The following is a 24,754-nucleotide window of genomic DNA, read 5'->3' as shown; positions in this document are numbered from 1 at the left end:
TCATTGGACCCTGATGATGGGAGAGACTGAAGGCAGGAGGAGAAGGGGATGACAGAGGATGAGATGGCTGGATGGCATCACCGACTCGACGGACATGAGTTTGAGGGAACTCCGGGAGTTGGTGATGGACAGGGAGGCCTGGCGTGCTGCAGTTCATGGGGTCGCAGAGAGTCGGACACGACTGAGCAACTGAACAAGCAACAGCAGCAAGCTCACAAGACCCCACGGATGGAAGGCGGGAGGTGGAGGGCAGGGGTCTCCTCTTGTCGGGGCCACGGGGGCAGGACGGAGGAGAGCAGCGGGTGGTCACAGGCTTCCTTGCACTCCGCGAGCTAGAAGGGTCTAGCTTGGGTGCCTGATATCAAGCTTGTGAGAATTAAAAACAATTTAAAGCTAAATGAATGAATCCATAAAAATAAAAGAAAAATGAAGTCACTCAGTCATGTCCGACTCTTTGCGACCCCATGGACTGTAGCCTACCAGGATCCTCAGTCCATGGGATTTTCCAGGCAAGAAGACTGGAGTGGGTTGCCATTTCCTTCTCCGGGGATCTTCCCGACCCAGGGATCAAACCCAGGTCTCCCGTATTGTAGGCAGATACTTTACTGTCTGAGCTACCAGGGAAGTCCAAAAATAAAAGGAGGCGGAATGATAACCAACAGGGCCTAAATAAGGAATGATAAGAGAAGCCAGATGGTTAATTTTAAGAGTCCTCTCTCTCCTGTCAAAATACTGCTACAAGTTGCCTGAAAATGCACGGCATGTGCTGGTGGTCACCCCGGAGGCAAGCGTGGACCCGGAAGTGAGGGAGTCGGGCAGGCGGCGGGCAGGCGTGGGCCGCACAGGCTCACGGGCCGAAGGCTGGACAGGGTGGCGGCCCCTCGGAGGCAGCCTGGTGGGGCTGTATCTGGGTTCCCTCCACCTCTCCCTCAGCACCTGACCTCAGGCCAGCCCTTCAGCCTCTCAGCCTCAGTCTCCCCATCTCTAAAATGGGACCCAGCAGCACCCACTCAGCACTGTCATACCGGGGGGCAGGGTGAACTCTGGCGGCCGGACGTCCCGGCTTCGCCCGCGGGGCAGAGGCTGCAGGAGCCCGTGGGTGACCTGCTGGGTCTCCTTTCCCGGTCACAGCTGCCCCTCTGCTCCAGCAGGACGCCATCCGTCAGCCTGGCTCTGGGGCAAGTGGCACAGGGGGGAACACCGCCCAGCCACACGTTCCCTGTGGCAAGTCAGCGAGCCTCGGGGGCTCTTCCCTGGCACTAACCATCCTGGCCTGCGCTGACCACAGCAGCAGCTGGCGTGGCAGAGGGACTCAACTAGAAGAGCCCCACGGTGAGAAGGACAGCCCAGCGACCCAAGGGGGGAGTGCCCCTCTGTTACCAAAGCCCCTCTTCCGATGTAGCTTCCCTGATAGCTCAGTTGGTAAAGAATCCGCCTCTAATGCAGGAGACCCTGGTTCGACTCCTGGATCGGGAAGATCTGCTGGAGAAGGGATAAGCTACCCACTCCAGTTTTCTTGGGCTTCCCTTTTGGCTCTGCTGGCAAAGAATCTGTCTGCAATGCAGGAGACCTGGGTTTGACCCCTGGGTTGGGAAGATCGCCTGGAGAAGGGAAAGGCCACCCACTCCAGTATTCTGGCCTGGAGAATTCCATGGACTGTATAGTCCATGGGGTCGCAAAGAGTCGGACACAACTGAGCGACTTTCACTTTCACTCTTCTGATGATGAGATGAGCGGGCCTCAGACTTGTCCGAGTACCACCTTCACACTCCGTAACCAGATGTACCCAAAGCACCGGAAAGCCTTTTGCTGATGATGCTGTATCTCAAGGCAGCGTCTCTGATTGGTTGGCTTGGGCAGCCCCCTGACGCGGCAGAGACTTGGGCTGGTCCCTCCCACCGGCCACAGCTGGGAGCAGAGAGCAGGGCTGGCCGGGCCCCAGAGCTGGGCGGGGGGTCACATCCCCCACACCACTGGCCGCACTGGGACATCCATTCTGTTCAGGGCATTCTTCAATAACCCTCATGTGCCTTCCGCACACGGATAAATCCCAGCGCAAAGCATGACGCGATTTCCCTCCCTGTGTCTGAAAACGAGCCAGTAACGTGACACAGCTGCCCGATAAATGTTTCATGGAGGCGCTTGCTGAGAAGGCAGCCTTTGATTGTCTTGCTTGTTACACAGTGAAGTGATCTTCGCTCCCTCGAGGGGAGGACAGACCTGGGGGCGGGGGGAGCTGGGGCTCCAGGGCACGTGGACATTTTTACAGCCCCCCACTGAACCGCTGCCGGGGACACAGAACCCGCCAGAGAGGACGCCGCTGTCCACCTCCCGCCCCTGATAACCGGGGGCGGGTCCCTGAACCCCAAGCTCCCTGCCAGCCGCTGGCCTCTGCCTCGACCTTCAAGTCTTGACCCACAGGGGCTGTGCGAGGACCAGGTCAGGGGTGGGGTGGGGTGTGGTCAGCTTTCAGAGGGGGCAGCTTTGCACCCCCACACAGAGGGGACCCCCGCCTGTCTCAGAGCTCTGTTCTCCGCAAAACCCACACCCTGGGCTTGAAACAATAGAAATTCAATCTCCCGGGGCTGGGAGGCCAGAGATCCTAGATCAAGATGCAGGCAGGGCCAGCGAGGTTTTAGAGGAGGAGCCCCCGTGTCCCCCACCCCCGTCCCCCTCCCCATCCCCACGTTCCCCCTCCCTCCCCGCGTCCCTCCCCCGTCCTCCACCTCCATCCCCTGACCCCTGAGGGGGTGGGACGTGCCAGACAGAGCCCCGTCCCCACCGGGGGGGCGGGGGGCCCACCTCACAACGTGCGGCCCCTCTGAGGCATAAGGCTCCCCCCACCGGCCCAGTGACAGCCTCAGACTGGAGCCTTGAAACAAAACTGACCAGGCCTGACGGCACCTCCTCCCCCACCCTCACCTCACCTCCTCCAAGGCCTTCCAGACAGGAGCTCCCTCCCTGCTACTCCTCCCTTCTAGAACCTTCTATGGAGCCCCCCGCACCCCCGAAGGGTGGGGAACCCTACAGGGGCCACTGCCCCAGCAGGTGGGATCCTACATCCAGGTGTGACATGCTTGGGAATGAGACTCGGGGCGGTGGGGAGGGAAGGGGGTGAATGTGAGAACAGCAAGATACACCCCTCAAAGGGATGAAATGTATGTTCCGTGAATTTTTCTGCAATTCAGTAAAAAGCCAGAGAGCAGGAGAGAGGGGCTGGGCAGGGTTAGGACCAGGGAGTCAGGGATGGAGGCTGGTCCTGGCTTGCAGGAGCGCTCGCGTCCCCTGCGGACCCAGAGCCGAGCCCACCATGCCGACCCCACGGGGGTGGGTGCAGAGGCCCACGCCCTGGGCCCCACGATGGCCTCACACCGGATCCTCAGGCCCACGTCCAACACCGGCCCCCCCAGCGCTGCTCTCACAAAAGCGGCTCAAACAGCTCGGGTTTACTACCTTGCGGATCCGGATGTCAGGAGTCTACAGTGCATCTCATGGACTCAGATCAAGGGGTCGGCAGGGCCGGCTCCTTCCGGGAGCGCCAGGGGAGAACCTGGCCCTTTCACAGCTTTAAGATGACCCGCACTCCCCGGCCCGTGGCCACACCCCTCCAACCTCCGCTTGTCATCACGTCTCCTTCCTCTGACCCTCCTGCCTCCTCCTTACGTTTACAGGTGAAATTCCGTTTATAGAACTTCACCTGCAGAGAACCTTTCCCCAGTCACACAGGGTCTGGGGGCTAGGAGGCGGGTGTATCTTTTGGGGCCACCTTTCAGCCCACCGAAAGGCCGGCAGCCCGTGGGTGTCCACAGGGTGTCCGGGGCAGCAGTAATCACGCTGCACAGGGTGCAGGCTCACGGCAACCTTGGGCGGCAGGGGGACCCTCCCCAGCCCACAGAAGCAGAGACAGAGGCTCCAAGAATACCCCTGCCTAAGACCACTCGGCAAGCAGGGGCTGAGAGATGAGACCTCCAAGGGCTGAGGGCGCCCTGGTCTCACCGTTCGACTTCAGGCCCAGAGAGGGTCCCGCCCTTTGCCATCTCCTCCTTCCCAGGCATGCAGAGCCGTGACGACCCCCGAACAGGACATCCTTCAATCTGGAGGGCCAGCTCCGACTGTGACAAGGACCCCCATCCCCACACACTGGGCTGGATGACTCCCCAGAGCCCCCCGCCATCACTCCTGCTCCCCCAGCCGGCACCAGGGTGGGGCTCTTAGATTAAGCCTCCTATTCATCAGCCCCTGAGAAGCATAACTGGGGCTTTTGTGGGAGATCAGCTCATGATGCACAGAGCAAGAGTTGTGAAATGATCATTTTTTAAAGGAGCGCGTTGGGCTCCTCTCCAGGCATGAAAGAAACGCGGGAGAGGTTCGTCAGGGCTGTGGGCTCCGTCTGCGGGTTTTTAAAACAGAAGAGTCTGGCTAGAGGAGCCCCTCTTTCTAATTACCGACACCATGGACTGCTCTCAAACGGAGAGCACGGTCAGGGTTCTGTGTGAGTGGGGCTGGCTCCAGGCCGACACATCGCCTGTGAAACCCTCGGCCTGCGCGGAGCTGCTCAAACGCGTCCCGCTCCGGAGCGGCCGGAGCCCACCTCCCAGCCCAGGGAGGGTGAGCTGCGGGGCGTGCCGGAGGGCCTGTCCCTGGGAGCCACGAAGGGAAAGGACCCCGGGAAAGTTCTGGACTGGAGCTCAGACAGGGAGGGAGAAAGGCCGGGTGAGATGGGGCCCGGGGCACGTTCAGTGACAAGGGCGAGGAGGAGACAGGCGAGCTGGGCAGCTCTTCCTGCAAAGGTGCTGCTCCGGTCAGCGGGTCCTGTCCCCACCTTTGGTCCGCAAACACCTTCCCGACCCCCTCACCTCCCTCCCCATGTGCAACAAAGGGTTAACGCAGCAACCCCCAGGCTGCCCACACCCTGCGTGTCCAAGAAAGGTCAGGCCCTTGGCCTGGCTGCCGAGAGGGACCTCTGAGCCCGTGGGACGTCCTGCTGATTACAGCATCTCTGTCTACCTTGGGGGGCCCCAGGCCAGGCCAGAGGGTCTGAGAAATGATGGGGTTTATGGGGGACCTCAGGGCCACAGTATCAGCTGGACCTGTGCAAGGGCTGGAAGCTAAGGTCACCCCAACAGGGGCAGTCAGCCGTGTCTACACGACCCACACCCAATGAGAACCAGGGCACCAAAGCTCAAGGGGGCCTCCCTGGCTGGCAACTCCCATCTATGATGTCACACATCATTCTGGGAGAATTAAGCACTGTCCATGCAAGTCCTTGGGGAGAGGAGACCCGGAAGTCTGTGCCGCGTCTCTCCTGGACTCCTGTCTATGTGCCTTTTCCATCTGCTGATCTGGACCTGCCTCCTTGCGCTGTAATAGACCAGAACCCTGAGGATAACAGCTTAGCTGAGTTCCGTGAGTCATCAGGCCCAAAGATGTCCCGACGGCCCCGACAGGCCCTGTGACGTCATTACAGCAAACTGGAACGGTACTGAGCCCTCCTGCGGGCCAACACCGACCTCCGGGCTCAGCCTCGAGAATGAACCCTGGGACGCCCCCTGGGTTCCCCCGCTCCCACCGGCTCTGCGAGGAGCCGCCCACACGAGGCGCGCAGCCCACCAGACTGAAGCCGGCTCTCACCCGCTCTGCAGGCTGGACCGCCGTGCTCTCTGCTCACCGTCACCCGAGGGGCTGGGGTCCTCATTCCCCAGCAGGGGGGCCACTGTGCCCGCATGCTGCCCGGAAGACAGAGGGAAGGAGGCGCATTTCCAAGCCCACCGGCCAGCCTCGGAGAGCTGGCCTCTGCCCACCCAGCGTAGGAGCGGCGGGGAGGCACCTGTGTCGTGGGGCAGGGGCCCTGGGACTGCGGGGCGGAGGGGTCAGGGTGCCGCCCAGCCCCCCAGGGGCCTCCACACTGCGCAGAGGTCACCGGCACACTCTCAGGCCCCTTGCCACTTCCTAAGCCACCAGCAGACTCCCTGGCCAACTGTCAACCCCAGGGAACCCGAGGCTCCGGGAGCCAACAGACAAGGCGGTCACGGCCTCGGTCACCGGCCTCTTGCCCGCAGGGCAGGGCGTGGGGAGCCTGGCGCTGCGCTCAGCCCACCGCAGGACCGCACCCGAGCAAAGCCACTGTCTCATCCGCCCCAGGAGCACCCCTGAGCTTCCCGACACCGGGCCCCGACCAGGAGGATTTTATGAGATGGAGAGAAAAGATCACACTCTCGAGTCACATGACAAAGTGGATAAAATGACTGACTTCTGTGGCACGAACTCCATTCCTGCCTACACGCACACAGGTGGCGGACACGCTGGAACCGGGGGGAGGCCCCCGGAACGCAGCCTGTCGTCCCGGCTAGTGGGGCAAAGAGCGGACGACCGCTCCTGGGAAAAACACAAACAAGAAAACCCACGAACTGTCTGTGTATCCGCCAACGACTCACTTTTTTAAACTACACATTTTTAAACTATCCCTATTACAGACGAAAGCTATACTGAAAACCAATCCACGCAGCTGGGGGCCTCACAGGCAGAGCAACGTTCTGGAACGTGGGCCGGGTGGTGGTACAGGGGTTTCATCCTAACCTTATTCTTTACAGCCTAACCGTGTTATAAATATTCTCGACTATGTGTTTAGTAGCAGCGCAACAGCATTTTTAAACAGCCTGTCGTCCATCTGACATTTAAAAAAAAACTCAATTCAGTGAACTCGGACTTCAACTCAGACTTCTTAGTCTTTGGAGAACTCAACAGGAAAATAGATTCTGGGTGGGTTCCCTAATATTTGCATCTGTTCCCATGACTCTTTGGACCTGGGCAAATAACCCCACCAAGGGCCCTGTTGCAGGAGACATCCTGGTTTTGGGACCCCCAGTCCATGAGTGTGCAGGGACCCAATGACAACACCAGGGGGGAGCCCCCTCCAGAGTTGAACCACTCTCACAAAGTCGCCGGTACCCACCCAGGTGAGACCCCCCCAGCCCATGTGCCCTCAGGAGGAGCCGTCTCTGCCCTCCCAAACCTCTCACTCCCACCCTGCTGGCCCAAGACCCAGGGTCACCGAAGGAGGCAGGCCCTAGGCTCATCCCCATCGAGTGTGGAACCTGGTCTCCCTGACCCCGCTCTGAGGGTCAGAATCTGCAATGACCAGGTCTCACCTGGGGCTGCCCTCCCCTGTCCTCTGTGGCCGGCATCCCCCATGCCCCCAGACGCCTCTGCCCCCTCAGTCCCAGGGCCCCCCACCCCCCAACATCCATGTGTCAGAGATCAGACCCCAGGGCCGTGGAACTCTGCAAATCTGAGCAGAATTAAAGCCAAGAGTGGGGCGATTCCTGCCAGGGAGGCCCACAGCCACAGGCAGGCAGGCCCCCTGGCTCAGCCCCAACTCCACAAACAAACACTGCTACTTCATTGGAGGCAAAACCCAGCTCTGACGTGTGGAGAGGGCATTTAGGTAGGCGATGATCTGTGAAAGGATTAATTTGCTGATCTCATTACCTAAATCGAAAGAGATTTTGCAGCCATCAGTAACAGGCTTGCAAGATTTCCCGGGTGTGAGCTAAAGCCTCGCCCATCCTCCCCACCCCTTCCAGCCACCACCAACAGGCAACCTGACAACACGTTGAAAATTCATGAGAAAGACAAGGGCCAAGGGTATCTGTTCAAAACTCCAGTATCTGTGACAGGGCACGCGCGGGCCAGACGAGGACGAAGAGGTGGGCGCCCTGCTGCGCGCTCCGCGAAGCTCACCTGATCCCTTTGTTCTGAGCCAAGTTGTGCAGGGAGAGTCTTGACACGGCGGAGATGACCTGGAGGGGGAGACGAAAAGACGCTTCTGTAATTTCATGAGAAAGACGGAAGTCATCAAGAAACAGTAATGAAGTGTTTTGTAGATGTTGAGAACAGTTACTAAAGCACGTTTCATCTCAAGAACAAAAAAAAGCAGAGCATAAGATGTTTTTAGGCAAGACACCTGCTTTGTATTTGTCGGGCAGGATGCGCCGTCTCGGGGCACTAACGTCTGCTGAGAGCCGTGTACGCCCGGCGCAGTGCCCTGGAGCCCAGGCCTGGGCTCACAGCCCCTCTGCCATCTCCTGCCCCCAGCCACTCACTGAGTCCCGCTCTCCTCTCCCCCAGGAGAGGGTCTGCCCCATCCGGGCCACCCCCGGTGTGCACACACATCACGACCACAGAGGTTCCCCCCAGGCTCCTGCTCTGGAAGGCACCATGTGGTTTAATAATAACTCCTGTTCACGGTGGGTGCTGACCCATTTCACAGGTGGGGAGACAGAGACCCAGAGACGTCAAGTGACTCGCCCAAAATCACTCAACAGCCCGGAGTGCAGCGTAGAGGCAAACATCCCAGCGTAGAGCTCCCTTCCCTTCCAGCCCCTCCAATCTTTCCGTATGGACCATTTAAACAGATGCCCAGCTAGCTAGAGGATCAGGGTGTAGACGGAAAACAAGGACCCCCAGGTTCAGACTGCACAAGGGCATCCCCGGAGGCTCTCCCTGGATGGACAGATGTGCCGAAGTCCTGGGGTCCCTGCCCCAGCCCGCCCCGGTCTTGCCGTGACCAGCCCCCTCCAGACACACAGGACCCACCCGGCTCCCAGCCTCAGAGGCCTCAACACAGCCAACCCACAGATCTTCCGATGACCAGGGCAAGCAAGGACGAGGCTCCACAGATGGTCACGGGGAAACGGGGCCAGGCGACAGCACGGCTGACCCGAACACAGAGTGTTACACGCTCAAGCGTGATTCGCGGGTCACACAAGCTGCTCACAATTCCCAGCGGGACTGACGGGGAGCCCGCTGGGTGAGACCACACACCGAGGAGGCAGAGAGACAGGTCTCGACTCTGAGAGCCTGCCGCGTGTACACGGGTGTGTGTGTGTGCACGTGTGTCCACGCACACGTGCATCTGAGGCCAGGGCATGTGAACACGGCCTGTGATGACCACTGGCTAAATTCACAGACACCCTCTGCTGGGCGCTGGTGCCCCAGAAACTGAGCCAAATCAGCCTTTCATGTGCGTAATCCCAGCGAATCCTCACACCCCTGAGGCCGGCCACGCACACGTGGGACATGGGAAACCCGAGGCCAGGTCACCTCCCCAAGCCCCCACCCGGGACACGCGTCTCGGACCTCCTGTGAGGTTGCTCTCTGTCCTGCAGCAATTTTTTAAAAGAGGGGAGAGAACCCCGCACTGTATAGAAGGGCCCTTTCTCAGCCGGCAAGACGGCGGACTCACCCAACAAGCCAAGCGCTGTGCGCTGACTTCCGGGAGGCGTGCTGTTTCAGGGGCCGGCTCGCACGGAAGTCGTGAATCCGAGGAGCGACAGGGCTCCTCTGTGTTTCCCCAGACAAGACTCAATGGGCTGATTGTGCAGCTGGCCCAGCCGGGGGCCCCACATTCAGGCGCGCCAAGAGGCCTTTCACAAATAGTGAGCGACTTGGCTTCTGCTGTTATTCTTGGCTTTTAAGGGCTCTAAATATTTAGGAAGGACAAAAATTAAAGCAATATTGCTCGATGTCCTTACAGTCACTAGACAGAATGCTGGAAGTGTCGGGGCCCAAGGGTTTGGGAACTGGAGGGCACATGTGCCACCCCACGCCTACGCCTACCATGGCAGACATCACTAGTCAACTGCTGCACTCCTCCGCCCGGAGCCAGACAGAACTTAGGATCCTCCTTGCAGAGTCCAAACAGGACACCAGCAACCGGTCAGCACTGGCTCGGGAGACGAAGTCTGTCTGCTGACCTGGGGTCGGGGCTGCGTCTCCTACGGGCAGAGCCCAGGACAGCGGGCAGCTGCCACCGGTGAGCAAGCCGAGGCCAGGAGACGGGTCCGTGTGTCTGCGGGTCCCCAGTCTCAGGGGACAGAACAGCTTCTGCAGCTGCCGCGACCACCGCAACGCTAGGCCCTGAGCTCTCAGCCGCTCTGCTCCAGGCTGGAGCCTGTCACCAGCGGTTACTGAAGGGCTCTGGATTCCGGTCGCCAGACGGGGCCAGCTCCTTCACCGGGCTTAGCCGTCCCAGCTCTGCCTGGGGCGCCCCGTCCCTTGCTGGTCCGTCCTGAGCATCTGTGCAGAAACGGAAACCTCAGGTCTCACCTGGGGGGACCAGGGCAGGGGATGCAGGGAGCAGACCCCTGAGAGCCGCGGGGTCAGATGAGGGGCGGGGTCCCAGTGAAAGGTTAGGGAGCAGGTGTCGCGAAGCACCCTAGCGGCTCCCGGAGGCATCTCTGGCCGGTGCCTTCCCCACCCTTGGGGTGAGAGCTGGGCTTCCCCAGAGGCCTGCCTCTCCCATGATGTTCAAAAACCTCCCGGCTCACAGTCCCTGCCAGCTCCTCTGAAAACATAAATGTCAAAGGATGACATTTCCCCATCTTCTATCTCCCCTTCTCGTCTGCATCCCTGATAACGAGTGAAAAGACGCACACCTGCTCGTCCTGCCCTCCTCCCCCCTCCCTCTACACAAAAGGCTCAGACTCCTGGGCTCAGCGGTCCCGCGGGGCCCACGGAGCCTCAGCCCCAGGCGAGCAGAGGACCGTGTGTGCAGAGGCCAGGCAGGGAATCAGAGGGAGGAGGGTGTGTGCCCCCGGGGACCTGTCATGCCGGGAGCAGACACCCGCACGGCTAGCTCCCCAAAGCCGCAGATGTCCGTGCTGTTCGCGCGTCTACCTCCTGCCTCGACTGTGACCTTCAATGTTTCAGCCCCTCCACTTGGTGAAGGACTAAGAATGGTTCTGACAGCGCAGAGCCCGGGGCCTGAGGCCTGGACTCTGGATGGCAGTCTCGCTGGGCCCCACCAGGCGCGGACTGCTCGGGCCCCGAGGTGGGACCCCACCAGCCTGCATCCGGGCAAACAGACTCCCAGACACCGCTGGCCAGTCGGCTTCCTCGAGTTCACGGGAGGAGATTGAGAATGGAGACTCCCAGGCCCAGCCCAGAGGGTGCCCCCCCCGCGGAGCAGGCGTGGGGCGAGGTGGGGGCGGCGGGGACTGGAAGGGTCTGGGCTGCAGTCAGATGGCCTGCTGGTGGGGAACAGCCTGCACCGTCCTGGGTTCACATCCAGCCACTGGCCTCAGTCTGCCCGTCTGTGAAATGGGGACGAGTGCACCCCTCCCATGAGACTGCTAGACTCGATGGAACGTGTGCCAGGCGTCTGGCCTGCAGCAGGTGCTCACGAACGCCTGCAGAAGCGCGTTTGGCACGACCAGGGGTGGAGGAGATCCACACGGCGATTTAGGGTTGACTCACCCCCTCCACCGACTTGGGCTTCCCGGGTGGCTCAGCAGTAGTGAATTTGCCTGCAATGCAGGAGATGCAGGTTCAGTCGCTGGGTCGGGAAGGTCCCCTGGCGAAGGGCACGGCAACCCACTCCAGTATGCTTGTCTGGAGAGCCCCATGGACAGAGGAGCCTGGAGGGCTACAGTCTATGGGGGCACAGAGTCGGACGTGACTGAAGAGACTTCGCACACACACAGGAACCTGCCCTTATTTGGATGAAAGCACAGGAAGGGGGTGAAAGGTCTGGTTCCAGGCTCGACTTCAAAAGAGAAGTTCAGGATGAGGGCTGAAAAGGCAGAGGCCGAAGGCCAAGGTGGGGATAGACAGACAGAGAGGGTGGGGACTCTGCCTTTAGAAGGCAGCATCACTCGGAGGCCTCCAGGCAGGCCTGGACTCTGCAGCCCTTTGCCAAAGCCTCTGCTGAAACGTGGGGAGACGCAGTCAGACAGCAGCCTTGCAGGCTGTGCCCTGAGTGGGCAGAGTCAGCTGCAGGCTGCCCAGCTTGCCAGCCCTCCTCTGCTTGGGTCCCTGGGCTGCAGCAGTCAGCCTCCTGGGGGGACAAGGGCTCTAACTCAGGGGAGGACTCACCTCCTACCTCTCCAGGGCAGGGTTTGCGAACTGCAGGTGCTGACCTGCTGGTGAGGCATAAACTCAGACAGGTCCCAAGGGCATTTTTCTCACTGAAGTAGGATGAGATGGGAACAGACAAGACAGGACAGACAATATTGGAAAAGAGAAGTAAAACACTATCTCAGGGAGCTTTATTTTCAGTCTAGAGGATACGAGGGACTTCGCTTCCCTGACTTATTCACTCATCAAACATTCAATGCACCCTGATATGTGCCAGCCCCGGGCCTTGTGGCCGGGTCATAACAGAGGATGGATCAGATTCAGGGACATTTTACCTCCCACTGGCACCGTCTCAGAGCTCCAAGAGCCCCAGGAGACTCCCTCCCAGGAGATGGGCTGGACCGAAACTGTGCCCCCATTTTACAGACAGGAATCGAGGCCCAGGGACCCACAAACTCGCTCAAGGTCATACTGCAGCAGCTATCACGTCTGACCCTAAAAGCAGGCTCTGAGCTGCCTCTTCACAGACGAGAAAGACTGCGGCTCACCGAGTTCATATGACGGCCTGAGAACAGGGTGACTGCAAGATGCTCGAAGAACGTTTGGGGATGTGGGTGAGTGGGTAAGCAGAGAGGGGGCGGGTGCGTGGATGGCGTGTGGCTGGAGGGAAGGACGGATGGACAGGTGGGTGGATGGACAGACAGGATCAACAGCAGAGGTCCAATGAGAACCCGCCTCCCAATCCTATATCTTAATGACAAGAACACGAGCTATCGTTTATCAAGCCCTTACTAAGTGCCACGCAATACACTGGGATGAACATGACGCAAACGTGACTCCTGCATGGAATGTCTCTCCCCCGCTCTCCACGCATCGGACGCAGACACTGGGGACTAGAGAGAACAAGGGCCCTGCCCCCATCACGGGAGCCAGCAGAGGACAGCGAAACCCCGCGCTCCTCTTCCAGGCCCCCTGCACCGCGTCTCCCAGCCTCTCCCGCAGTCCCTGAGGTCGGCCCGATGGGAGCAGACCTCCCGGGGGCTACTCTCAGGCACGGCTCACAAAGCTTCCCTGCTTCTGGGGCGACCTCGAAAGCCTCAGGTTAAAGGTGGCAAAGCCGCCGTCACACTGGGTCCCAGAAGGTCTGCGCGACACAAGAGGCCACACACGCACGCACCGTGCACACGCCCTGCACGCCGGGCCCTCCCTGAACGGTCCGGCCGTCCCCGGTGGGAGCCGGCCCGGCCCAGGCGCCGCCTTCCCCGACGCTCTACTATCACCAGGCGTGCGTCACTCTGCCCTGGGCTCTGCAGCACCGGGCTCTCGAGTTGTGGGATCTCAGTTCCCAACCAGGGACTGAACGCACGGCCCTGACCTGCAAGGCGGATTCTCAAGTCTCTGCCCTGCAACTCAGGACGTGAGCCGAGGACCCCACGGAGATGATCCAGAGGAAGGATGGACAGGGACACACCTCGGCCTTTAAAAGGCCCGGCTGCCCAGTCGCTGGTCAGCTGGTGAGTGGGCGGGTCCGTCAGCCCCGCGTGGTCAGGGGGGCGCCCCGCCATTCTGAGGAATCGCTAAGCGGGAACGGCACAGACCAGGAAGACCCCCCTATCAGCCAGGACCAGACATGGCAAACACACAGCGGCGCCTCGGAGCCAAACGGCCAAGACCATCAAGCTCATTTAAATACGTTGCCCCGGAAACTCTCTATCAGCCGGGGAAATCTACAGCCAACACGGCTGCATATTCAGAAGCAAATCATTATAAACGGCTTTCTCCAGCTCAGCCGCCAGCATTGCCCTTCTGCTTTTTTCTCTTTTCTCATTGAAAGCAAGGTCAGAGACATTGCTGCCACTGCCTTCAGAATGACAAGCGGCGGCGAGGAGGGACTCGTGATGGACCATGGGCGTCCACGCTCCGTGTTCAAGCTCTGCTGCCAAGAGGCCAGGAAACAAAAGCAGGTGGGGAACGCGGTCATCTCAGCCACCACCTGCGGCATGCGCCCGCAGGCCCTACAGATGGGGTCTTCCTTCCAGGGAGCCAGAAGGAGGCTGGGAGAGGGGAGGGGGCTGGACTCCAGGCCCCAAGACAGCGAAACAGCAAAATGAAAACCCACTCGTGGGGCCAGGTGACCGGTGGCAAGGGAGGGCAGTCTGGCCATCCTTAGTGGGTCGGAGCTTCAGAGTGATTTACGAGGAACGAAAAAGGCTAATAAGGAAAAAAAGTCCATCAACATCTCGGAACTGGCCGCTGCTTTCTCCTGCCCTTGAACCGAGCTTCCAGTGAGACTTGAAACCACGCCCCACATCTAGCTTCCTCACTTGCTGGGTCCAGATCAAGAAAAGACCCTCAAATGCAGGGAGAAGACACCACCCTGAGCCTCGGGAGCAGCGGCCAGTCTCCACGCCTCGGTCTCTGCAGGCGCTGACGTCTGCGACACGGACAGACAGAGGGCTGAATGTCGACACACGGGGTCCCCGAGCCGGGGGCCCTACGGGCCCTGAGCCGCTGGCCTCACAGGCCCCTGCCCGCGGCGCACCTCCAGGGCAGCCAGCACCTGCACACCTCGGTCTCCCAGTGCGTGGACCCGGCGTCTCCACGGCCACCCGCCAGAGGGGCTGCTAGTCTCTGCAAGCTGAGAAAACCGAAGCCCAGAGGGTACGGTGACGTGACCGAGGCCTCACCACTGCGGTCAGGGACCACGCCGGAGTCGGGCTCCCGAAACATACAGGAGGCCCTGCAAAAGCAGGGACACCAAGCGTCTGTCCTTGCCGCCTCCCCCGCACCAGGAGAAAGCCTGAGCCCCCGCTTACCCCGGGAGGGTGGTCACGGGGGACAGGCTGGTTCCGCTGCCAGCTCCGTCCTTCCCCCAACCATCCGCCCCCACCTCGGGCCCCAGTTTCCTGCTGGGAACGAGGGGCTGTGACCTGGTTACCAAGGGCTCGGATCCTGGGCACGGGGCACAGGGGTCACCCAAAGCAGGGGCCAAGCAGAAGCCCCCAGGGACATCACAGCCGTGACCAGCCCCGGACCAGGCGCCTGGAGGGGCGAGCAGCCCAGGGCCTTGGAGACCAGCTGACTGCCACGCTGAGCCCAGGAGGGGCGGGGCCACCCCACCCCCATTCTGCCCTGTGTCCTCAGCCCCCAGCACCCGCACCCTCTTTGTGTCTCTGAGGCCTCACTGGGTGGGGCGCCCCTTCCTGACACCCTAGGAAGAGCTGCAAGAGGAGGGCTGAGCGGCAGACCCCGCTCCCTGGCGCCATCCCCTCCCGGCTGCAACCAGCTAAGGTGCCGTCTGCCCCGACCAGCGACCAGCGTGCAGGGGTACCAGCCCAGCCCCTGGCACCTCGAGGAGAAGCAGTCCTAGGACCAGTCGAGGCAGGAGAGGCCAGGGGCAGCGCTCCGTACGCCTGGGAGCCAGGAGAGAAGAGGCCGGGAGGGAAGCTGGAGCCAGGGGCCCTCATGGGACACAGGGAGGGGTCAGGAGAGGGTGGAGCGTCCAGAGCCCCCACTGCGGGATCCCTGCAACAGACAGTGTCCGTCCAAGGGCCCCGGGCACTGACCGTCTGTGGTCCCTGATCCGTAAAGTCAAGGCACAGGAGTGGGAGAGGACTGGGGTGGGGACCTGAACTAGAGCTCTTCCCGACCCGGAAGGCTTGCAGGAATCAGCCAGGAAAACGCCAAGTCCGTAGCAGAAGGAGCTTAGCAACCATCTGGTCCAAAGTCTTCACTCTGCAGACGGGAAACCTAAACCCCGGCTCGGGAGATGCAAGCGATTGGCAAAGGCCACCCAGGACCCTCCAGGCAGACACAGCGTTGGAAGCAGGGCGCAAGGCCCTGCTCTGATTGGCCTCATGACAACCGCTGCGGACATGTGTCCAGCCCTGCCCCAGCCAAGTCTTTACGAGGCTTATTTCTATTTAACGATTTAAACTTCCCCCTCCTCCTCCTTGCTACATCCACCAAGGAGACATTCCTGCCGATCTTCCCATTTCACAGAGGAACAATTGAGGCTCAGGATTCACAGCTGAAAGCGGGTGAGCAGAGGTGGACCCAACTCGTCCATCTGCCCGCCGGACCCCAGCCCCGCCCCGAAAGGTGGGCTCATCCAGCCCTGATCGGAGGCCAACACACAGCAGCCTCGCCTCCAGGCATGACAGCAGGGTTGCTAAGTGAGGCCCTGAGGCTCCTGAAGTTGAAGCTCCAATCCTCTGGCCACCTGATGCGAAAAACTGACTCATTGGAAAAGACCCTGATGCTGGGAAAGATTGAGGACAGGAGAAGGGGGTGACAGAGGATGAGGTGGTTGGATGGCATCACCGACGCGATGGACGTGAGTTTGGGCAAACTCCGGGAGTTGGTGATGGACAGGGAAGCCTGGCGTGCTGCCGTCCATGGGGTCGCAAAGAGTCGGATGTGACTGAGCGACTGAACTGAACTGAGGTTCCCGGGGGCCGGGAAGCGTGTCAGACCACAAGGTGGCGGAGGAGCTGGAGGAGTGGGTCGCCCCGGCCACTCACCGTCTGTGAACGCGGCCTCCCCTCCCCCTCAGCACGCCTCCCTGCTACCACAGCTGCGATGCCTGATGCCTGATAACACGCAGCAGGGTGGGGAGCGGGCTGGGCCTGCCCTGCCCCATCTGGCAGGTAAGAGGTGAGCCGAAGGCATGTCCAAACACAGGCGGCATCTCAAACCCAGCCGCAGACAGGCAGCGCCATAGCTCCCCACTGATCCGAGGCGAGGCCGCCCAGCGGCATGAGTCACTGCCCAGAAGGTACCAGAATCCCTGGGGCAGGACTAGACACCCCGCCCAGGCCTGGGATGCCGATACACTTTACAGAACAGCACGGGGAGGCGGAAGGACACCCAGCCCCAGGCGAGGGCCTCCCCCCTCCCCAAAGGCCCCCACTGCACCTTCCCTTCTCTTATCCTGGGGAACCAAGGGGCCAGACGGCAGGCAGGCGTCTACACAGCTTGCTCTGGGAGCGGGTCCCCACGGCCCCACCCAGCTGCGACTGCCTCTGCTGTCACGTGGATTCCTGCCTCGGCACGGGTGACTTGTCTCCAGCACAATCCCACGGGGTCAGGACCATCGTCTCGCCTTTCCAGATGAGGAAACCGTGGCCCCGACAGGCGTCCTCATTGCCGGGGACCACCTGTGAGAGGCGGCGGCCCAGGCTGTCTGAGCCCAGGCCCCTCTGAGAGGCGGCATCTGCCTCTGCACTCCATCCTCACACTTGAAAGAGCTGCTGAGAAACAGGGAGTGGATCCTGTTTTCCTCCATCCCCTCCCAGAACCGCAGCTGGGGGCACCGGATTCTGGGGCAGTGGCCGTCCCCAGCACACAAACCCAAGGGGTGGCAAACCACACCCCCCAGCACCCTGGCCCCACCGCTGAGAGTCAGCCCACGAGCAGCGCTCAGAGTCACACCAGCCTCACAGGGGCCTCCTTGAAGGAGCCAGCACGCAAGTGGGCCTGAGCCCTGACCCCCAGCCCAATCCCTGACCACGAGTATGGCGCTGGGCTGCAAAGTTAGCTGCCTGGCTCACTGAATCCTCAGCCACGTGAGAAGGTGATGTTGCACCCCATGTCAGATAAAGAGACTGAGGGTCAGAGTGGTCACCTACACACGAACAGAGACAGTGAGAACCTGTCTGGTGAGTGTCCCAGCCTCCAGTCTAAGCCTGACCCAGGAATGCCCCGCCCCCGCCTCGGCATTTCTGGCTCGTGGGCTCCGGGCTCTGGGCTGGCCCCATCCATCAAACCCCCGGCTGCTAATGGGGACGAGGTGACAGCAGCCATTACCTGGAGAGGGCCGATGGGTTTCAGAGCCGCTTCATTGCCCTCCCTGATTAATGGCCATTTTAATGGGAAGGGGAACAAAAATTGTATCTTTTACGCCCTGGCAATAATTTTTCAACATACACACTTATCTCTGAAGTGATGACTTAGTAACTCCATTATTAACTGCTAGCACAACCCCAGTGCCCTGAGCAGCGTGAATCTCTCCACCCTCGCCGGCTCCTTGCCTCTGACGTCAGCCCCTGAAGATCCTCGGGAGCTCTGGCCGCCCTGCGGCCCTGCAGTGTATTCCCTACCTCCTCCCCGGGCTTTCTGACAGCAAAGGAGGGTGCGGCTCTGCCCCCAGCCCCTGGAGCAGGGCGGGGCTCTGCCTGCACTGTGTTCACACTCCCAGCCCTGCTGACACTGCTGCTGACATCCCGCAGAAGGGCAAGCAGGGATGTTGGGGGTGACTGTCGGCACCACAGCAGCCATGGAGCTGTGTGAGGACGGTCCTGAGCAGCTACACAAGTCAGAGGACAAACTGCAAGCCCAAGTGTGTTCATGGCTAGGTGGGTGTTTCTGGAAAGATCTGATAGCACTGAGCATTTAGAAAGGTCATGCTGAGTCTGACACATGACGGTCCCTGTCCATTACCAGGAGAAGCAAATGCTGAGTATAGCTGAGTCCCAAGCTCCTCAGCTGAGAAATGGGGACAACACACACCCTCATGGCTGAGGAGGTCCCCCACACTTTGGGTTCACTGTCAGAGCCACAATCATCACTTCTGCCCCTCCTGGGAGTGGCCCCCCACTTCCACCAAGTCCACTGTGGTGGTCTGTCACTGGACAACAGCTAGCCTTCACTATGGACCAAATGTTTGCATCCCCCCAATATTCATATTTTTTTCCCAGTATGCATGTGAGAGTTAGACTATAAAGAAAGCTGAGCGCCAAAGAATTGATGCTTTTGAACTGTGGTGTTGGAGAAGACTCTTGAGAGTCCCTTGGACTGCAAGGAGATCCAACCAGTCCATCCTAAAGGAGATCAGTCCTGGGTGTTCATTGGAAGGACTGATGTTCCAGATACTACTCCAGCTGAAACTCTAATACTTTAGCCATCTGATGTTAAAAGCTGACTCATTTGAAAAGACTCTGATTTTGGGAAAGATTGAGGGCAGGAGGAGAAGGGGCCGACAGAGGATGAGATGGTTGGATGGCATCACTGACTCAATGGACATGAGTTTGGGTAAACTCCAGGAGTTGGTGATGGACAGGGAGGCCTGGCGTGCTGTGGTTCATGGGGTTGCAAAGAGTCGGACATGATTGAGCGACTGAACTGAACTGAACTGAAAATTCATGTATTGAAGCCCTACTCCACGATGCATTTGTCACTGGAGGTGATCAGGTCACGAGGGTGGAGCCCCATGAAGGGGATTAGTGCCCTCAGAAGAAGAGACTGGCGAGAGACGTTCTCTGTTTCTCTCCAACACATGGGGACAGAGACAACGTTTACAGCATCCTGAGCTGATAAGACAACCCCGAGGAGACGATCCTGCAGACTGTGCCCACAGCCAGCCTATCCCCAGGAGGGTAGGGACAGGTTTTCCAAAAGGGTCCACAGAGCCGCAGGCAGGGGTGGGGAGGAGCCGAGGGCAGCCGCTGACCACGGGGTGTGGGCCGCCCACCTCCCTTGCTCGTGTGTCCTACAAGAGGGAGCAGGGCTCGCAGGCTCTGCTCAAGGTCTCCCCGTGGCCCTGGCCCGGCGCGCCATCCCAGGGTGCCCGTGGCGCAGCCTTCCACGGGGGCAGAGGGCCAGGCTTGGCATCACTAAACCCGGCTTCGTATCCAGCTGCAGACTGTCCCTGCGACCCTGGCAACGCCCTCGGCTCGCCAGAGTCCCAGGCCCTCATCTGTGACGTGGCAGTGATGACACGGCAGGGGTTCTCCGTCCCCACCTACACGGTCAACAGGGTTCAGCGAGCAGCAGGACATGCCAAGGCCTGTGGAGGGACGAGAGGTCAGAGGGAGCCTCCGGGGTTCACAGGAAGCACCAGCGGGAGACCCTACCGAGCTGGGGTGGGGGCATCAGGGAAGGCTTCCTGGAGGAGGTGCCACTCAACCTCAGACCTGAGGGGTGAACGGGACGTGGCTGGGTGACAGGCTCGCGTGCGTCAGAGGGCCAACACAAACGCGGCAGGCTCACGGTAAATGAGGGCACCCTGCCCGCAGGACAGCCTGGAACCTGACACTGCAGTGTGCAGCCAGCTCACCCCAACCACGAAGAACCTCTCCCCTTCCGGTAGCAGAGTCAGCGCAAGCCCCCCTGCCGCCCGGCATCTTTGCACCAAGGAAACCCTCGGCAGGAAAGGAGCCTACAGTGACTCCCTCCCCTGCGCGTGCTGATGGCAGAAACAGCTGGAAAATGGGCAGAGCTCCGGACTGTGCCCCCAAAGTGGTTTCCTCTCGATTCCTGCTCACTGCTGGCCCATCGGGGCCTTCCCGCACCAGCCACCGCACGGATTCTCGTCCTATCAATACTTGTGAGTAGGCTTCAAAGATGCATTTTTTCCCCAGAGTAGATTCCCCTTGACCACAAGAGAGGAGCTGGCCCGGAGTGGAGGAGACAGAGCTGCTGCCTTGGGGGGAGGTGAGCAAGGACTGGCCGGCGCCTCAAGGCCGCGGCTCGGCCTCCCCAGCTGGCCTCATGCGGGCCGTGCGAGGGACGCTGGCCCCAGCCGGAATCTGGTCTTTAAAACACCTGTCTGACGCCGGAGGAGCCCACGGGCACGTGAAAACCAGACGCCACGAGGGGTCCTGTGGGGTCCTGTCGGGTCCTGTGGGGTCCTGTCGGGTCCTGTGGGGTCCTGTGGGGTCCTGGTACAGAGAAGAGCAGGTGGGAACACCAAGGAAACAGGATACAGCATGGCCTGCGGTCCCGCTAACACCTCCCCGCTGGCTGATCAACGGCCACACAGTCCTGAGCTGGAGGAGGATGATAGCGTCAACGGGACACACGGGGTTTGGGGGACGGGAGGTCTACTATCTTCTCAGTTCTCTGTGAATCTGAAACTGTCCTAATAACGGGGTCTGTTTGAGGGGGGCTGCCTTTGGTTGGGGTGCGGTGGGCAGCCCACTCGGCCCCCTCGCCTGGCGGCTCTCCAGGACTCTGGTTGTGGAAATGAGGTCGGGAGGCAGATGAGAACTCGGGGCCTGGAGCCCTGAGGGTCCCTCCACGCAGGTGTCGGTCCTCAGATGCACCCGTGATAGAAGCCACAGCCCCACTCCCGGAGGGGCCTCGGCTCAGGCACCTCACCGAGTGGCCTGGGGTGGCCAGTGGGCTCTCCCCACCAACAGCGTGGCTGGAAGAACTACGCGCCCATCAAGCCACCTCCAAGACTGGGCTCCGGACACCAAAGCGCACAGCCTTCCGCAGGCCAGAACTGTCTGCAAGTGGGTGACCCGCGACAAGGCCCACCTACACCAGTTCTGGGTTGTTCCGTATCCACGAGCTTCCTTCCCAGAAGAAGGATGCTCGCCAGCAGCACGGAGGCAACAGAACCGCCCAGGCCAGGAACACGGGAACCCAGTCCCCCATTAGGGGGCACCGATCACAGTCTGGGGGCGGGGGCGGCACAGAGAAAGGACCCACACCAGGTGAGCCCGCCAGCAGCCCGGCGGAACCCGCCGGGGTCCCAGCAGCCCGTGAGGGCGGCCTGGAAGCCACCCAGGATTTCAAGCCCCCCCACCTCCCGCCACAGTGCATCTAACACCAAAATGTATAATTTAACATTCAATATTTCTATCCCAGACCGGAATTAATTATTTAATGTCCCATCAAAAGCAATTCTATCTTCTGCACTGATTCAGATGTCCCAGCGCCTCCCCCGCCCTGGCTGGCATCCCAGCAGAGCCGGGGAAGGCGGGTCAGGCCCCCAGCAGGCACTCGAAGAGCACCTGTGACGTGCCCAGCAGACCCTGCTCCCTGGGGCAGAGCCGGGGCCAGGGTCACACCGCGTCGCGTCTGGTGCCCAGCAGGTCCCCAGATTGCATGGGGGGTTCCAGGCGAGCAGTGAAGGCTTCAGCCTATCCTCAGTGGACTGTTCCCACCTGGGATGCATCGTGAGAGACACGGAGCCAGGAGGAGGCGGTGGAGGTGCGGGCTGCTGGGGCAGACGGAGCGTAAGGCCTCTCACAGATTTTAATGCGGCCAACACAGCCTGCAGGCCTCCCGGCAGGTTCTGCCTGCCCGCCAGCCCTCCCCTCTGCTCTCAGGATCGGCTGGACCCCCCTCTCCCGGGCACAAGCCAGCTCCAGTCCTGGCCTTTGCCAGAGTCCCCACCGCCCCCCTCTGGCGCCCCCCTCTGGCCGCCCCTCCCGCACGCCTCCCTGGTATCCTCACGCGGCCCCTCCAGGTACCAGAGGCTGGAGTAGACGCCGCCAGGCCTGGCAACTGCACGGGGCCAGCCTACGGGCTGGGACTTCTTAAGAGGTCACGGCAAGGCCCCCAGGGAGAAGGAGGGCACGGCAGAGAAGACAGATGCAGAGCGAGGAGGCCTCAGGCCCCTGCCACCGGGGGGACCCTCCCCAGCCCACCCGTGCCCCTCACACCTGGATTCGGGCTTCTGGCGTCCAGAGCCGGGACACACACCCTCCGGAGTTGTGAGCGCCTGGAGAATGGCCCCTGGCATGGCAGCCACAGGACACCATACGAAGCTAACAAGGACAAAGACCCGCCATCGCAGCCCCCGGGGTGGCCCTGCCAGCGCCTGGCACAAAGGACAGCTCGCCTGAATCTGCTGCCGTTACAGCCAAGCCTGAGGGTCCCTTCAGAGCCCACGTCCTTCCCGAGACCTCGAGGCGTGACCTTGCTTGGAAAAGGGGCCACTGCAGGTGTAATTAGCTACAACGCAGTCATCCTGGGACGGGGTGGGCCCTTCACTTGATGTGACTGGTGTCTCCACGGGGACACGGGGAGATAAGGAGCTGTGTGACGACAGAAGCCCAGGCAGGAGGGACGCAACCACAAGACAGAAACCCCTGGAGTTGCCAGGAGCCCCACAAGGGCCGAGGGACCCTCCCCCAGCGCCTGTGGGGGGAGACCACCCAGGGAGACCCCGCCCCCGGAGCCTGCGGGTGGAGCTGACCCCGCCAACACCTGGACTCGGGCTTCTGGCGTCCAGAACAGGGACAGACGGCTTTCTGGAGTTGAGCACCCAGTGAATGGTCCCTGGCATGGCAGCCTCAGGACCCCGTACAGAGCTGAAGGTTGCAAACGCCGGTCCAGAGTTGAGAGTGCTGACTGTGTGAGGTTACAGTACCCCACCAGAGCTCCAGGGGCCCCTGCAGCAGAGGCAGCCAGCAGCCCAGGAGGACAGCACGGCTTCATCCGCGGAGGAGACAGGGTGGTGCGTCTTGGTGACCCAGCACACGTCGTCCAGCTACGTGCAGCGGCTGAAGGGCACGTCCCTGCTAGTCAGGGCCTGACAGAACGTGGTCTGCTGGAGAAGGGAATGGCAAACCACTTCAGTGTTCTTGCCTTGAGAGCCCCGTGAACACAATGAAAAGGCAAAAAGATATGACACTGGAAGATGAGCCCCCCAACCCCCAGGTCGGGGGTATGCTACTGGGGAAGAGCAGAGAAATAGTTCCAGAAAGAATGAAGCAGCTGGGCTAAAGCAGAAATGATGCTCAGTTGTGGACATGACTGGTAGTGAAAGTCCGACGCTGTAAAGTGCAATATTACACAGGAACCTGGAATGTTAGGTCCATGAATCAAGGCAAATTGGAAGTGGTCAAACAGGAGACGGCAAGAGTGAACATCGACCTTTTAGGAATCAGTGAACTAAAATGGACTGGAATGGGTGAATTTAACTCAGATGGCCATTATATCTACTACTGTGGGCAGGAATCCCTTACAAGAAATGGAGTAGCCCTCATAGTCAACAAAAAGAGTCCAAAATGCAGTACTTGGGGGCAATCTCAACACAACAGAATGACTGTTCGTTTCCAAAGCAAACCACTTAGTATCACAGTAATCCAAGTTTAGGCCCCGACCAGTAACACTGAAGAAGCTGAAGTTGAACGGTTCTATGAAGACCTAAAAGACCTTCTAGAACTAACACCAAAAAAGACCCAGAGCACGGATTCAACTTTTCCCGGAAGCCCCTGCCTGGCACCCTGGGTCCCAGAGTCCCTGCATCCACGGAGCTGGGGCTGGTCCCACAGGGACCTCCTTCCCCAGGAACGACCTCCCGCGGCTCCACCTCTGGGCCCCCACCCCTCAATCCTCCCATCCTAAGTCACCGGGAGGGGCGTCCCTGGGGCTGCAGAAGCCTTCCTGCCCCACTCACTCCTCAAGCACATGGACCCTACATCGCTGCCCCCTCGATGATTCATAGAGGGTCCTGGCTCAGCACAAAGTCCAGACTGGGGCTGGTGAGATGACGGCAGGGGCCACACGCCAGGAAGTCGGGGGAGGCAGGAGAGCCAGCTGGAGCCCAGGAACACTAACAGGAACCCGCTGAAACAAACCACTGTGCTGACCCCACACCGTCCCCACCAGGGCAGGCCTGGGTTCCGTGGGAGCAGCCCCCAGGGCAAGGGCTGCCTCCTGGGGTACTGAGCACCCCGTCTCGGGAGGCATGCGAGAAACTGGTGCTGATGCAGCACAGGAGATCGGACCGGCAGACTTCCCAGATCCAGGGCCGCTCTGGACGTCAGGGGCGCCGCAAAATCTTCACCTGAGGCCCGTAGGTGAGAGATGGACCATAAAGAAAACTGAGCGCCGAAGGATTGATGCTTCTGAACTGTGGTGTTGGAGCAGACTCTTGAGAGTCCCTTGGACTGCAAGGAGATCCAACCAGTCCATCCTAAAGGAGATCAGTCCTGGGTGTTCACTGGAAGGACTAATGTTGAAGCTGAAACTCCAATACTTTGGCCACCTGATGCGAAGAACTGACTCATTTGAAAAGACCCTGATGCTGGGAAGGATTGAAGGCAGGAGGAGAAGAGGATGACAGAGGATGAGATGGTTGGATGGCATCACTGACTCAGTGGACGTGAGTTTGGGTGGACTCCGGGAGTTGGTGATGGACAGGGAGGCCTGGCGTGCT

At 60.5% G+C, this 24,754-nt stretch overlaps 1 protein-coding gene across 4 annotated transcripts in view; it reads right to left on the bottom strand.

Annotated features, from left to right (window-relative positions):
• Nucleotides 1-24,754, bottom strand: part of VAV2 (vav guanine nucleotide exchange factor 2) — a 177,179-nt gene that overhangs the window by 70,583 nt on the left and 81,842 nt on the right. For all 4 annotated transcript variants that reach the window (XM_043916353.1, XM_043916354.1, XM_043916355.1 and 1 more), the window contains exon 3: nt 7,741-7,799. In XM_043916353.1, the coding sequence (XP_043772288.1) occupies nt 7,741-7,799 (59 nt within the window). The remainder of the gene's footprint in view (nt 1-7,740; nt 7,800-24,754) is intronic.

Source organism: Cervus elaphus, chromosome 11 (assembly GCF_910594005.1).
Source record: "Cervus elaphus chromosome 11, mCerEla1.1, whole genome shotgun sequence".
Taxonomy (NCBI): Eukaryota; Metazoa; Chordata; class Mammalia; order Artiodactyla; family Cervidae; genus Cervus; species Cervus elaphus.
Note: the sequence above shows the minus strand (reverse complement) of the source record. Positions and strands in the feature narration are given on the sequence as shown.